At 53.4% G+C, this 12560-nt stretch overlaps 4 protein-coding genes across 4 annotated transcripts; 2 read left to right on the top strand and 2 right to left on the bottom strand.

Annotated features, from left to right (window-relative positions):
• Nucleotides 1-2664: 2664 nt before the first annotated feature.
• On the top strand, nucleotides 2665-3461 carry BO70DRAFT_283090 (SANT/Myb-like DNA-binding domain-containing protein; the record flags this gene model as incomplete). The annotated part of the gene is made up of 5 exons (XM_025539071.1): nucleotides 2665-3033; nucleotides 3088-3135; nucleotides 3193-3225; nucleotides 3281-3364; nucleotides 3420-3461. Coding segments are annotated over 5 exons (576 nt in total), but the record flags the coding sequence as incomplete, so codon positions are not given.
• Nucleotides 3462-4778: 1317 nt separating this feature from the next.
• BO70DRAFT_349590 (purine-cytosine permease family protein) lies at nucleotides 4779-6657 on the top strand (the record flags this gene model as incomplete). The annotated part of the gene is made up of 6 exons (XM_025541655.1): nucleotides 4779-5237; nucleotides 5293-5446; nucleotides 5502-5574; nucleotides 5622-5735; nucleotides 5796-6501; nucleotides 6574-6657. 6 exons carry the CDS (start codon nucleotides 4779-4781, stop codon nucleotides 6655-6657), a joined length of 1590 nt encoding a protein of 529 aa, XP_025403534.1.
• A 1895-nt stretch (nucleotides 6658-8552) lies between these two features.
• cox5b (cytochrome c oxidase subunit IV) lies at nucleotides 8553-10370 on the bottom strand. Its single transcript, XM_025548778.1, has 6 exons — nucleotides 10180-10370; nucleotides 9958-10008; nucleotides 9553-9711; nucleotides 9300-9400; nucleotides 9130-9220; nucleotides 8553-9044 (listed from the first exon to the last, which is right to left on the bottom strand). The coding sequence occupies exons 1-6, from the start codon at nucleotides 10268-10270 to the stop codon at nucleotides 8950-8952; spliced, it is 588 nt and encodes a 195-aa protein (XP_025403535.1). The 5' UTR covers nucleotides 10271-10370; the 3' UTR covers nucleotides 8553-8949.
• Nucleotides 10371-11046: 676 nt separating this feature from the next.
• Nucleotides 11047-12560, bottom strand: BO70DRAFT_84739 (SANT/Myb-like DNA-binding domain-containing protein). The gene is made up of 2 exons (XM_025548777.1): nucleotides 11572-12560; nucleotides 11047-11481 (listed from the first exon to the last, which is right to left on the bottom strand). The coding sequence occupies exons 1-2, from the start codon at nucleotides 12532-12534 to the stop codon at nucleotides 11347-11349; spliced, it is 1098 nt and encodes a 365-aa protein (XP_025403536.1). The 5' UTR covers nucleotides 12535-12560; the 3' UTR covers nucleotides 11047-11346.

Here is a 12560-nt window from a genome sequence, read left to right on the forward strand (position 1 = left end):
CTTTTTGCTTTTTGCTTCCTCTCTGGACTGCCAAGGCCCATGATTGCAGACGGTGGTTTTCATTTCACGTTGTAACTTGTAAGCTGCCTCGCGGTCACCCGATTGTCCAGACCCCCACTGGCCCGGTCAACCCGCTTGGCTCTACTAGACACTGCAGCATCGCTAGGTTGGCCTGGCAAAGAAGCCTGGAGACCACGGATCCTATTGACCGAATTCCGCCACCATCATCATAGCTCTTTCTCGTTCTCGGGACGGACATGGTCGCTGGATCGGTGGCTGATGGTGCGTTGGAGCGGGCATCTGCAACGGAAGCCTAACGACGAGGGACAACCACGGTTGAGCTACCGATCGGGAGATAATGGGGAAACGAGCAGCCCGTCGTTGGCGGGAATACAAGGGTGATGGTGGTGGTGGAGAGACTGGTTAATATGCCATCTTGCCTCATCGGACATGGGTGGTGGGTGGGTGATTGTTCCGAAGACGATGGGTTGGAGGGGGTCCCTCTGGACATTAGCCCGGGATCTCCAACTCCCTCCACGGGTAGATAGTGTCAGTGTCAGTGTCAGTGTCAGTGGTGTGAGGGGAAGATAATCGAGATAATCGGCGCATGGTGTCCGTCTGCGCAAAGCGAAACAACGGGACCATCATCCTTCGACGACGGCCGGTTCCTTCTTTGGGAAAAGAACGGGGCGATGGTGTGCAGAAGCCGCCTACTGACGGAGCGCCCGTTCAGTGGAGGAGAGAATTTCGATGATTATTATTAGTGATGCCGGTGCTGAGGAGGAAAAAGCAAACACGGACCCGGAGGTCGCGGGATTGGCGACGCTGGGGTGGATTCGAATCTCCCCTCCGCAGTAGTAGGTTAGAGAGAGGGAGAGAGTCTGTCTTTCTCTCCTCTCCGTCTCTTTCCTTCTCCCTCTCCCTCCCTTCCTCTCTGCAGCCTAGGTAAATTTACTGCAACGAAAACCAGCTCCCCTCTCTCTTCCTTCTTTCCTTCCTTCCTTTCTCCTTCCTTCCGTCTGTCCTCTTGCCACCCCCGGTGGTTCCTTCCCTTATTCCCGTATCAACCACGACGGACTCGGACTCGGTAACCGTAAGAAGAGTGACTGCGATTATTGAATTCCGACTCACCACCTTACTACGACTATTACTACCACCCTTACTACTCCCACTGCGACCACTTACTGCGCTACGGCTCTCCTCCGATCTCCTCCTGTCTTGCCCGTCTGCCTGCTGGTCTATGGACTGACTGACTGACTGACTGACTGACTTCCCGATTGACTGACCAACTGACTTACTTCTTCCGACCTTATTACCTTACCCACTACAGCGCCTATACTGCTTTACTTACTTCCTATTGCTCCTTCACTTCTCCTCCTTCATACTTACTTGCTTCTTTACTACCTACTTACTACTCCCTGACAATACCCCCCCCCCTCCTCCTGCCTATCAGAAAAAACCCGAAGACTCCTCGAACCATGAACTTTGACCAGTAAGCCTCTCTTTACACTCTCAGTCGGTCTCCATCTCCACCTGTCCTGACCAGAACGTCTTATCATCGCAAACTCCAGTACTCCTCCGTACTATTTCCAGCCTCTGTATCCTAAGATGCTAGAAAGGTCTTCTTGTGACTGTGCCTAAACCTGTTTATACTTATTCTCTCTCCCCTTTGGTTCCCCTCCCCTCCCCTCCCCCTCCTCTTTCTTCCCTTTCCCCTCCTCCCCTCCCCCTCGCCCCTCTTCTTCAGCCCTCTACCTCCATCTACCTCTCCTCTACCTCCCCTCTACCTCCCCTCTACCTCCCTCTACCTCGCCTCTACCTCGCCTCTACCTCGACCTCGACCTCTTCCACCTCCACCTCCACCTCGACCTCCACCTCCACCTCCTCTTCCTCTCTACCTCCATCTCTCCCCCCTCCCCTTCACCGAGTCCCTCCCCCCACCCCCCACCTCTCCCTCTTTAGTCCCTCGCTACCAACCACCTCCATACATGCATGTAACAAGTCCATCGACTCTTTCCCTTCCCTCCCGTCGTCTACCTCCCTCCCTGCGGCGCTACTGCCACGCCGTATGATGCGCCGGTGTCATCGTCACTTTGGTGTAACCAAGCGCTCGCTTCCCTAAACCTGACAGGCCAATCTACACGGAGCGTTCCTTGAGTAGCAGATGTGCTAATCTCCTAAGCATGTGTATCTACAGATGAATCGACGGAGCGTGATTGGGAAAACTGCGTATCGTCAACCATGTCGTAAGTCCCTCCTCGTCCTCCCACGCACCGAGGAGGCTGGTTCTCGGGGGGCAGCGCAGCGTCGGCGGCAGTTGTCCTTCCCATATATACCTGCGGCTGCTGCTTCTGCTACTGCTGCTGCTGATGCTACCTGACGCTACCTGCTCTGCTGTCCGAGAGACCGCTCCCCTGGATCATGTGCTCGGCCCGGGTTCTATTTTAATTTACGTGCCATTTACTCGTTTTTTCCTGTTTCCTTTCCCCTTCCGACCAACCCTCTATCCGGAGATTGGCAAAGGGACTGGGTCGTTCTATTATTACTGCGATTATCGTTTCTGGCCTTGCATCCACTCTACTTGATCTCCCCATTCCCTTTTCTTCCGTGCTGGTCACGTCCGTCTCTGACACTGGCGCCCTTTGCCGGTCCCTCCACCACAGGTCCCCTCCAACATCTAAACGAATCAAAACCTCCGTCACCGCCAACACACCGTCCCATCTGTTAGCTCAGCAGCAAGTCAATCCCTTTTCAAGAGTGCCTTCGTTCGAGGGCATTCCTATGCCCCAACCTCAGATTCCTCCCTCGAATCCGCGCAAACGCCGGGCGTCTCCCCAGGCAGGCTCGACGGCGATCATGGCGGCGCCAGGCGCGACCACCGCCACTGGGGACCCCGCGCACGACCAGGGATCTGGGGTGTCGGAACCTGCCCCAAAGAAGAAGGGTAGGACCAACACTCCTTGGACCGCCGAGGAAGAGCAACGATTAAAGACGATGCGCGACGCGGGTCGCAGCTGGAGCGAAATCGCCAAGGTGCGTTGCCCGCTCCCCCATCCGCATGCCCGGTACGCTGACTCGATGCCACAGACATTTCCTACCCGAACCGAGGGCAGCGTCAAGAAGCACTGGTACAAGGTGGGTTGTCCCCGACGGTCCCTCTCCGGAAGCAGGAGGTCACTTACATCGCGACAGGACATGCACTACGCCGAATTTGCGGAAGATGAGGTAACTAGACCCCCACTCCCGTTTAGTTCACGCAACGGTACTAAAGAACATGCAGTCCATAGCGCTTCGGGATGCAATCAAGGAATACGAGGCAAACAAATGGAAGGCTATCGGGCAGAAAGTGGGGAAGCCGGCCAAGGTAAGCTCTTGAGGTAGGCCGAGTGTGACTCGATGGCTGACATGTGAGGACTCAGGCGTGCGAGCAGTATGCGAAAGAACATTTCAAGGAACTTTAGATTTCTTACGAAGTATGACGACGTGATGATGAATGCATCGTCCTCCGCACATTTCACGACTCGATGATGGGCATGATGCTTTGGGCTTATGTTTCTCCCGGCAATGCGTGATGTTAGCCACAGTTTGCAAAGTATTGGGCGACGGGTACCTGGAGTTGGCCTGCCTCTTTTCATATGTAATTTCTTTGGGCCCCAAATTTTCCCCATCTTCTCCATCTTCTCCATTTTCCTTTCTGTGCCTTGTCTTTCTTCTGTGCCCTTGCTCCCTCGATGGACGCCATTGCTTTTTATTTCGCATCTTTCCATACTCTGGGTGAATACCAATCTCTTTCTCGTAAGCCTGGGGGGTCTTGACAGCGGTCCTGTGTCGTGGGGACAGCGTGCCTGCCGACCGATATACATACCAGCACACGGTTACCCATGCGCCGGAGCCTGCCTGCTGTGAGGTTTCAGTTCTTTTATAGAAGGGGAGGGGTTTGGTAGAGCCTGTACTCTCGGCGTCCCTGCATTGAAATGGCAATCAATAAGGCAAATCTGCTGACACGGTAGTGGGGGCGTCACGTTGATATAGAGTCGGGATGTAGAAGCCGAAGTCGGGGGCGGAGGACGAGTCCGCCCGCTGCGAACCGAATCCAATAATAATCCCCCGCCGCCGATTGAGTCAAAAAGATAGTTAGTCCCCGCTCCACTTCGTATTCTCCCCCCCACTCTTTCTCTCTTGGGTCTGCTCACTGCTGGACTTCTTGCAACCCGCAGCAGGGTTCGACTTCTTTCCCCCGGTCACTCTGACAAGCGTTCTGCAGTGCACCGATTTGTGCTTCCCATTGCATCCCAGCAGGTGAGTTGGGCTCCTTCCCCGCGAGACGCAGGCTCGCCACGATGCTCAAAAAGGCAATTTCACTGACGTGCGACTGGCGTGGGTTCCACCAGGTGTAATCGCCACCCCAGTTTCTCTTCCAATCCCACCAACGCTTTTCTCCCAGTACAGCCCTCCCGCCTTCCTACAGATCCATATGCAAGGGACGGCTATCATGAAGACAAGTAGCGTGGTTTTGTCTGTCGATCAAGGTATCTAGGTAATCTGCCTGCATGAAGACCGGTGTTCGACAGCTGTACGTCGCACACGCTCTCCGGGCCATGTACCCCCTCGTCTGTCGGTGAGCGGGTGACCCAGAGACCGTGGCGATCGCCGCTGTTGTTCTGAGATTATACGGTTGAACTTGATCTGGATAATTCCAGCGAAAGGACTCATGCGCGCTTTCTTTCTTTCTATCAGCCCTTCTGTGTCAGGACGATTGACTGACAAATTGTACCAGCATGTCTTCCCAACAGCCAGACCCCGCCCTAGGGCCCCCCTCCGAAAAGGAGATCGCGAGAGTTTCCACGAGAGATGAGACAGACCGCCCCGCGGACAATGGCGAAAAGAACAGTGCCAGGCGGCCGGGCGGTCCGTTTGGCTCCTCCCGGATGGCTGCATACATCAGGCGATTCGAGCAGCAACTCGTCGAGTACAACCTCGAGGCCCGTGGTATCGAGCGGGTACCGGAAGACGAACGCATGTCAAAGTTGACTTGGGCTTCGTACCTGCAGTCCTTTCTGCTTTGGGTCTCGATCAACTTGGCGGCCAACAACATCACGCTGGGAATGCTGGGTCCTGCTTCCTACGGACTGGGCTTCCTCGATTCGGCCCTATGCTCGGTATTCGGAGCCTTCGTTGGGTCCGTAATCTCCTCTTGGATGGGCACATGGGGACCCTTATCCGGTATCCGGACTATGGTACGCGCCAAGAACGTTCGTTTGGTGGATTATGGCAAGTGCTAACCTGTGTTAGGCGTTTGGACGGTATTCAATGGGTTGGTGGCCTAGCAAGCTCATCGTCATCTTGAACTTGATTCAGATGCTCGGATACTGCTTGATTGACTGTGTTGTTGGTGGGCAGATTCTGTCTGCTGTATCACCCCATGGGCACATGTCGGTTGCAGTGGGTATGTGATGTCTTGAAGTTGTCTTTCTGATTATGCAGGTGTTAATCAAGAGCAGGCATTGTCGTTATCGCCATCATCAGCTGGGCCGTAGCCACCTTTGGGATTGAGATCTTCCATACCTACGAACGGTATGTGTAACCGGTTATTGCGTGGATTCAGCTACTGATCAGACCAGCTTTGCCTTCCTCCCTCAGCTTATCGTCTTCTGCATCTTGTTCGGCATGTCTGGGACGAAGTTTGACCTACACACGCCTTCTACCGGAGATGCTCGCACGGTAGCTGGAAACCGGTAAGTCTCGCCCTCGCCACGGAATGGCCGATATCCATGCTTATGCGCTTTCACTTGCAGCCTATCCTTCTTCTCCCTCTGCCTCAGTGCTGCCATCACCTACGCACCCCTTTCAGCAGACTTCTTTGTCTACTACCCCCAAGAGACGTCGCGGACCTCACTCTTCTTCCTCTCATTGACCGGTCTCATGACCTCCTTCACCATGGCCTTCCTCTGCGGCATTGGCCTCGCGTCCGGCATCGCCACGCACGCTTCATATAGCGAAGCCTACTCCAACGGCGCCGGAGCCCTCATTGTCGAAGGATTCAGTCCGCTGAACGGATTCGGGAAGTTCTGCTCCGTGGTCGTGGCCCTTGGTCTCATCGCCAACACCGTCGCGCCCTGCTATTCCTCCGGAGTCGATTTCCAGATCCTCGGGCGACACGCCGAGAAAGTGCCCCGCGTGGTCTGGAACACTGTCGGCGTAATCATCTTCACGGTGTGCGCGTTGGCTGGACGCAGCGACCTTTCTGATATCTTCACCAACTTCCTCGCCCTGATGGGCTACTGGGTCGTCATCTGGACTGCCATCATCGTCGAGGAGTGCTTCATCTTCCGCTCCGGCAGCGGATACAACTGGAACGCCTGGAACGACCCGTCTAAGCTGCCCGTCGGCATTGCCGCTTTTATTGCCTTTTTGGTCGGCTGGGCGGGCGCTATCCTGTGCATGGCGCAGGTGTGGTACATTGGGCCTCTTGCGCGGCTGGTGGGTGCGTACGGCGCGGATGTAAGTACAACACCACACCACTCTACTCTACATTACACTACACCTTGATGAGTGACTGACATGATCGATTAGATGGGAAACTACGTCAGCTTTTCCTGGGCTTGTCTGGTCTACCCCCCTCTCCGGTACATCGAACGCCGTCGCTTTGGGCGGTAAATGGATCATGACTTTGATGCCATGGCACGAAAATGTCTTTTCGACACACCGTCTACCTCATTGAAAACACCGTCACTATACAACAACAGGTAATCCTGTTGAAAAAAAGGACTACTACACGAATGTCCACTTGTTACTTCATTGAACTATTTTGTTCCCATCACGATGCTCACACGGGTGGTAATGCTGCTGCTGCTGATAATGGACTCAACTTCCATACAGCCCAGTCGAAAAGTCTTTTACTTCTATTGATTGATTTATAATCATATGTCCATATGTTTTTTTTTCTTTCGCCTGTCTTCACATTATTCAACTACAGACATGCTTGCTTGTATGGATATAGACAGGCTAGATACTGCATATAGAGATTACCTCAGTATAATGGAATTATATATTCTACTATAGGAAATGGTGCCAAGGTAGTAACTACTGTCTAGTCTATACTGATAGTTAATTATAATCCCAGGTCTAAGTGCTACCCTTCCCTAGTATAGTTAGGGAGTGGCTAATATTATAAGAATGCCTACCTTCAATAACAACAACTACAATCCTTCCTAACCCCGCAACCTTTATGGTACATACCGTACCCAAGAGAAAATATCCCATCCCCTCTTTCTCTCTCTCCCTGTTAATTCCTATTCCAGGACAAACACCACACACCACCACCACCACCACCACTACCGCCCACAATCACCACATTATCATAAAGAACCCAGTTTCAACAGACAGACAAACAGACAAAGGCGAAAGATTCGGTTCTAACACCCGTCATCTATCCTGATTACCAATTCACTATACTCATTCAACACCCACCCTACCTAGAACCTACATATGCCCCCTTGCTTGGTACTCCGTAATTCCCCCCGTCCTCATCTAAGACAGCCAGAAAAGAACCTCCTACCCAAATAGGCAATAGGCAGCCGCCCAACACTCCCACTCCCACTCCCACCACCACAGCCACAGCCACCACTAGAGTAGTAGTTAGTATCTAGATACAACCTCATCTCCCACGTGACTGACTAACAGACAGACAGACAGACAGACAGACAGACATAAAATCACCCCATAGATAGATAGATTGAGATAGATAGTTTTCATCCATCCACCCATCCATCCATCCATCCGGCGGGAAATCCCGCTTCCGCGCATCATGCCACCCTCAAGTATCCATTACCATATCTCTATATACTATATATCCGTACTATCTATAGTATAGTATAGTATATCCATCTGCCCGGTGTATGATAGTGTGTATGAGCTCATATGCTGATTATCCAACTAGTAACTGACCAACTGACCAGCCAACCAACCAACCAACCAACTTCGTTGTGAAAATTTGATGGCTGGCTGGCTGGCTGGCTGGCTGACTGGCTGGCTGACTGGCTGGTTGGCTGGTTCATTGGCATCAAGCCATAATATACCTCTCCTACTTATGGAGCAAGGTACGGACGGAGTCCACCAATATTATAATAATAATACAGTGCGATACGCCGTGTAATTGGTTGGATTAAGAGTGGGTCGGTGGTTTGTTGGCTGGCTGCAGGATTCGATTATTGTCAGTCTACGGAGTACGGAGTACTTTGTACCTACTATACTAGGTAGGTATGTATGTACTATATGTGGATTGGGGGGTTGGGGGATTGAGGGAGTGAGTGAGGGATCGTTCACTGATCACTGACCACTGGCCAATCACTGTACTGGTATTTCCAGAGTATCTAGACCATCATCGGAAAAAGAGAAAAGAAGGAAGACAAGGGAAATAAAAAGGTGAGTGAAGGATACGATAATAATAGCATAAATGCACAAACACAAACACAAACACAAACACAGTATACAAAGTTATCCTTTTAGAGTATGGAAGCTGACAGACTGAGATAGACTGAGATAGACAGACAGTCAGTCAGCCAGTCAGAGATGGAGAGATAGACAGAAACGAGAGGATCCGAAATACAAGAGATACCACCACATCACACTACAACACGACCTACTGAATATACCCAATTCTTAAGAATCATCAAAACATATACAAGGTACTTCAGCAACAACAAATACGAAGACGACGATGATGACGACAACAATAACAATGAATAAGAACTAGTAGCCATGGCCAACAATCTCTTGTACAAAGAATCTCTACCTCACAGCTCCATCTCGACCTCTACATCTCTCGCCCCGCCCGTCCGCGCACATACATACATACACTGTCGGGATTGTCTTTTTTTATAAAACGGGAAAGGAAAAGGACAATCGCTCCATTATCGTAGTGAGTGGTATGGGTGTGTGGGACTAAATCTACCGGTACCAGTACTCAGGCTTGACGAAGTCGGCGAAGGTCTTGGGCTCGACGTGGGGAGGGTGGTGGTGGCCGTGGTCGTGGGCGTGGTCGTCTATGGGTACGGGTAGTTAGTCGACTGGACCAACCATGGGGCTGTGACTGTGGCTGAAAGGGAAGGGAGGAAAAGAAAGACTCACGAGCGTGGGGGTCCTCCAGGGGACCGACGTATTCGAGCTTGACGACGTTACCGCACTCGCCGCAACGCTCGTGGGGGCGGTCACGGGAGACCTGTATTTAGTGTGGCTGGTTAGGGATCACGATCACGCTATCCGGATAAACCCATTGCATTGGGTTGGGGTTAGCTTACAGTCAGCCAGTTGACCTGGTGAGAGTCGGCGGGGAAACCGGTGCAACCGGCGTACTGCTCATCACCGGCACCGCGGACGATGATGGGGTTCTCAAGGGTTCCTGCAGCGCGAACACGTCATCAGCGTCATTTTCATTTCCATCCCAGTCGTCCCCCTATCCTTGGGTGTCTCTTTATCTCATGGGTTGTGTGTCCTGTGGACCGGAGCACATCCCCAGGACAACCCCACAGGTAGAATATAGCAAGCACGTACCCTTGCGGGAAGCATCGAGGGGCCTCATGTCGAAGATATCAATGCCCTGCATCTTTCCGACGAGTTCCAGACGCTCGAGACCGGTGGCGTGCTCAATGTCAACGGGAACGGTACCAGCCTTGGCACCCGGGGGGATGAGGTCGTCATCGGTCTTGATCTCTGTTCAGCGCACAAATCGAATCAGCATATGAAGTTATTCAGTGTCCGTCCCGGCTCCAGTGCCAGTGCCAGTGCCAGTCCCAGTCCCATATCGGGATATCCAGCAATCCGTAGATGCGTAACGCGGGGGAAAGCACCCGCACGAACAGCCCAATTGCAACAATATGCGATGATAACGGAATCTCATAAGGAGATCTGGTGGGAGAAATGGACGGACGGGGAGGGAAGACGTCAATGACTACACACCTTCGAAAGGAAGGATCTTGCCCTCCTGCTTCACCTCATACTTGTTCTGGACTGCATATCATCGAACAAAAAAACATGTTAGCTCGCTGATCACCGACCAAGTATCATATGAAAGCGCAATTGGCCCATCGCGAACCCATTGGGGCCGGCGGGAGGGGGTTGGGTAGCCCACTGCATCAAGCAGACGAGGCGGGTCTTGATCGGACGAGCAGGGTCACGTACAGCGGGAGACGGAGGAGGAAAAGGGGCGAGCAGCGAGGGCCCGGGTAGGGGTGCGCCGGGCGAGGGCGAAGGCTGTGCGTTGGAGGAACATTGTCCGGGTGGATGGGGTGCAATGACGGCAGACAAGGCGAGGACGTTGGAGATGAGGGAGTTTGGAGGTTGAGGTGAGTTTGAAGCCGCTTCGGCCCGTGGTCAGATGCCCTTAGTCAGCGCCGCCGGTTGATTGGTTGCGGAGCTCCTCCGGCTGCCGGCAGCGACCGGGTTGGCACTGCTGCCCAATCGGGCACCCGGGTTAGGGCTTAGGGCTGAGCTGTGCGCGGGGGGTGTGCTTGGGTGGCCGTAGGGTAGTAAGGCATGAAGGCAGCACGGCAGTTAGACAAGGCATTAAGGCATAAAGGCAGTAAGGTATAAGGGCTACAAGGCACACAGGCACACAGGCAAACAGGCAAACAGGCACCAAAACAGACACCCAACCAACTCGGCCGAGCAATGGCCGGCGCCTTGAAACAAAAACCCCGAAGCTGGACCGACGACCGATGGATGGATTAGGATGATGGAGCCACGCCATTAATATTACGGCAAGCACGCCATGCCATGCCACGCCATGCCACGAGACGAGCCGGAGCTCTAGCGGACGCTAGTGTCAGTTCACCTTCACATCGACCGAACACTAACAGAAGCCGGTGCATGATCTCCCAGTCCCCGACAAGCTAGATAAATGTAAATAAATGGATTATATGATGATTATCATACTCCGTACTCCGAACAACCAACCACGAAATAATACCTTACATGGAGTGTTGGATATCTAGGTAGCTAGGTAGCTAGCTAGAGAGAGGGAGATGTCTAGGATAGAGATGAAGAAAAGAAGATGATGAAGATGAAGATGATGAAGATGAAGATGATGATGAAGATGAATCATGTGAGCCGTCCCAAATTTTTTTTTTAGACAGAAAATCAATCCTCCCGTACAGTAAAGTAAAGAAAGGTAAAGTAAAGCCAGCCTTCCAAGGGGAAATAGAAATAGGAAATAAAACAAAGGAAAGAAAAAATAGAACATGAGAATGAAAAAGGTGCTTGCAACCAGACCAGACCAGACCAGCCAACCAGCTAGAAAGAATATCAAGGAGAATCATAGGGGGCGGGAGAGTTACTATACTGTACGTACTATATAGTGTTCGACTGGAGCTGCATCGCCTTCTCGCGACAAGCGGCAGGAGTAAACCCGTTACCAACCTTTCCTGCGATTATCCGCCATCGATCATTCTCGTATTCCTGCGTTGCCCGTTCTAATCGTTGCACCTGTGCGGAAGAAAAGGTCAGTCGGCCAGATGCATGCTGCGCGTAGATTTTGCTGTAGAATGAATGAACGAATGAGTGGGAAGTTCGAACCATTTCATCGCTCCACGAGACGTCCTTGGCCTTCAGCTTCGTGCAGTACCGCACCTGCAGCGTGCCGCTGGTGCGTCCGGGGAAAAAGTCTGCAATCTGCTTCCACGTCAAGCTCTTGTTCTCCTTCAACTCGACCAGGAGCGCGTCTTCTTCGGGCGTGAATTTCAGTTTTGGCCCCCGAGGCCGGGGAGCCGGGTCGGGCATCCCGGGCTGGCCCACGACGCTGGGCGGGCCGGAGGCCAGAGGCGGCGACTCGACGCTCAGGCCATGGCGCCCAGGGGTGCGCAGGGCCGCGTGGGGGGGCAGTCGGTGGTGGTGATGGTGTTGGGGCAGGCCCACGGACTCGGTGGCCCCGAATTGGTTCGACAGCGGATGCTGCTGGGTCTGGGAGGACGCGCCGTGCACGGAGAAGAGCATCTCGGGAGAATGCGAGGGCTCGTGAGGTTCTGCGGACAGGATCGACAGCTGTGGCCGCAGTCCATGGCCGGGGGTGCCATCCTCTTCGGCGTCGGAACGGGGGCGTTTCTTGTTGTTATCGCGCTGGATCGGGGGGATCTCGAAGCTGGCGGGGGGGAACTGCACCGGCAGCTGGCGCGAGAGCATCTGCGGCGGGCCGAGCACCACCGTTTGCGAGATGTCATGCACCGAGGGCTGGGGCGTCGCCGCTGGCAGCACGGTCGCGTTTGCATGGTGCTGCTGCTGCTGCTGCTGCTCAAACGCCACCGTGCTGTGTGAGGCGCCCTGCGAGAACGGGGGATCGTGCTTGTGATGCTGGTGCTGGTGCTGGTGTTGATGCTGGTGCTGATGCTGGTGCTGGTGCTGGTGCTGTTGCTGATGATGCTGCAGGTGCGGCTGTTGGCTGTGGTAGACAAGCGTCCCGGCATGGGCCTCGGGCTTGCTGGTAGCATGTTGAGAATAATCAATAGCATACTCTCGATACGGATCCGCCAGCGTCGCGGACATACATCGGCGCCGCTAGAGCCTAAAAG

Source organism: Aspergillus heteromorphus, assembly GCF_003184545.1.
Source record: "Aspergillus heteromorphus CBS 117.55 chromosome Unknown BO70scaffold_2, whole genome shotgun sequence".
In the NCBI taxonomy this organism is placed as follows: Eukaryota; Fungi; Ascomycota; class Eurotiomycetes; order Eurotiales; family Aspergillaceae; genus Aspergillus; species Aspergillus heteromorphus.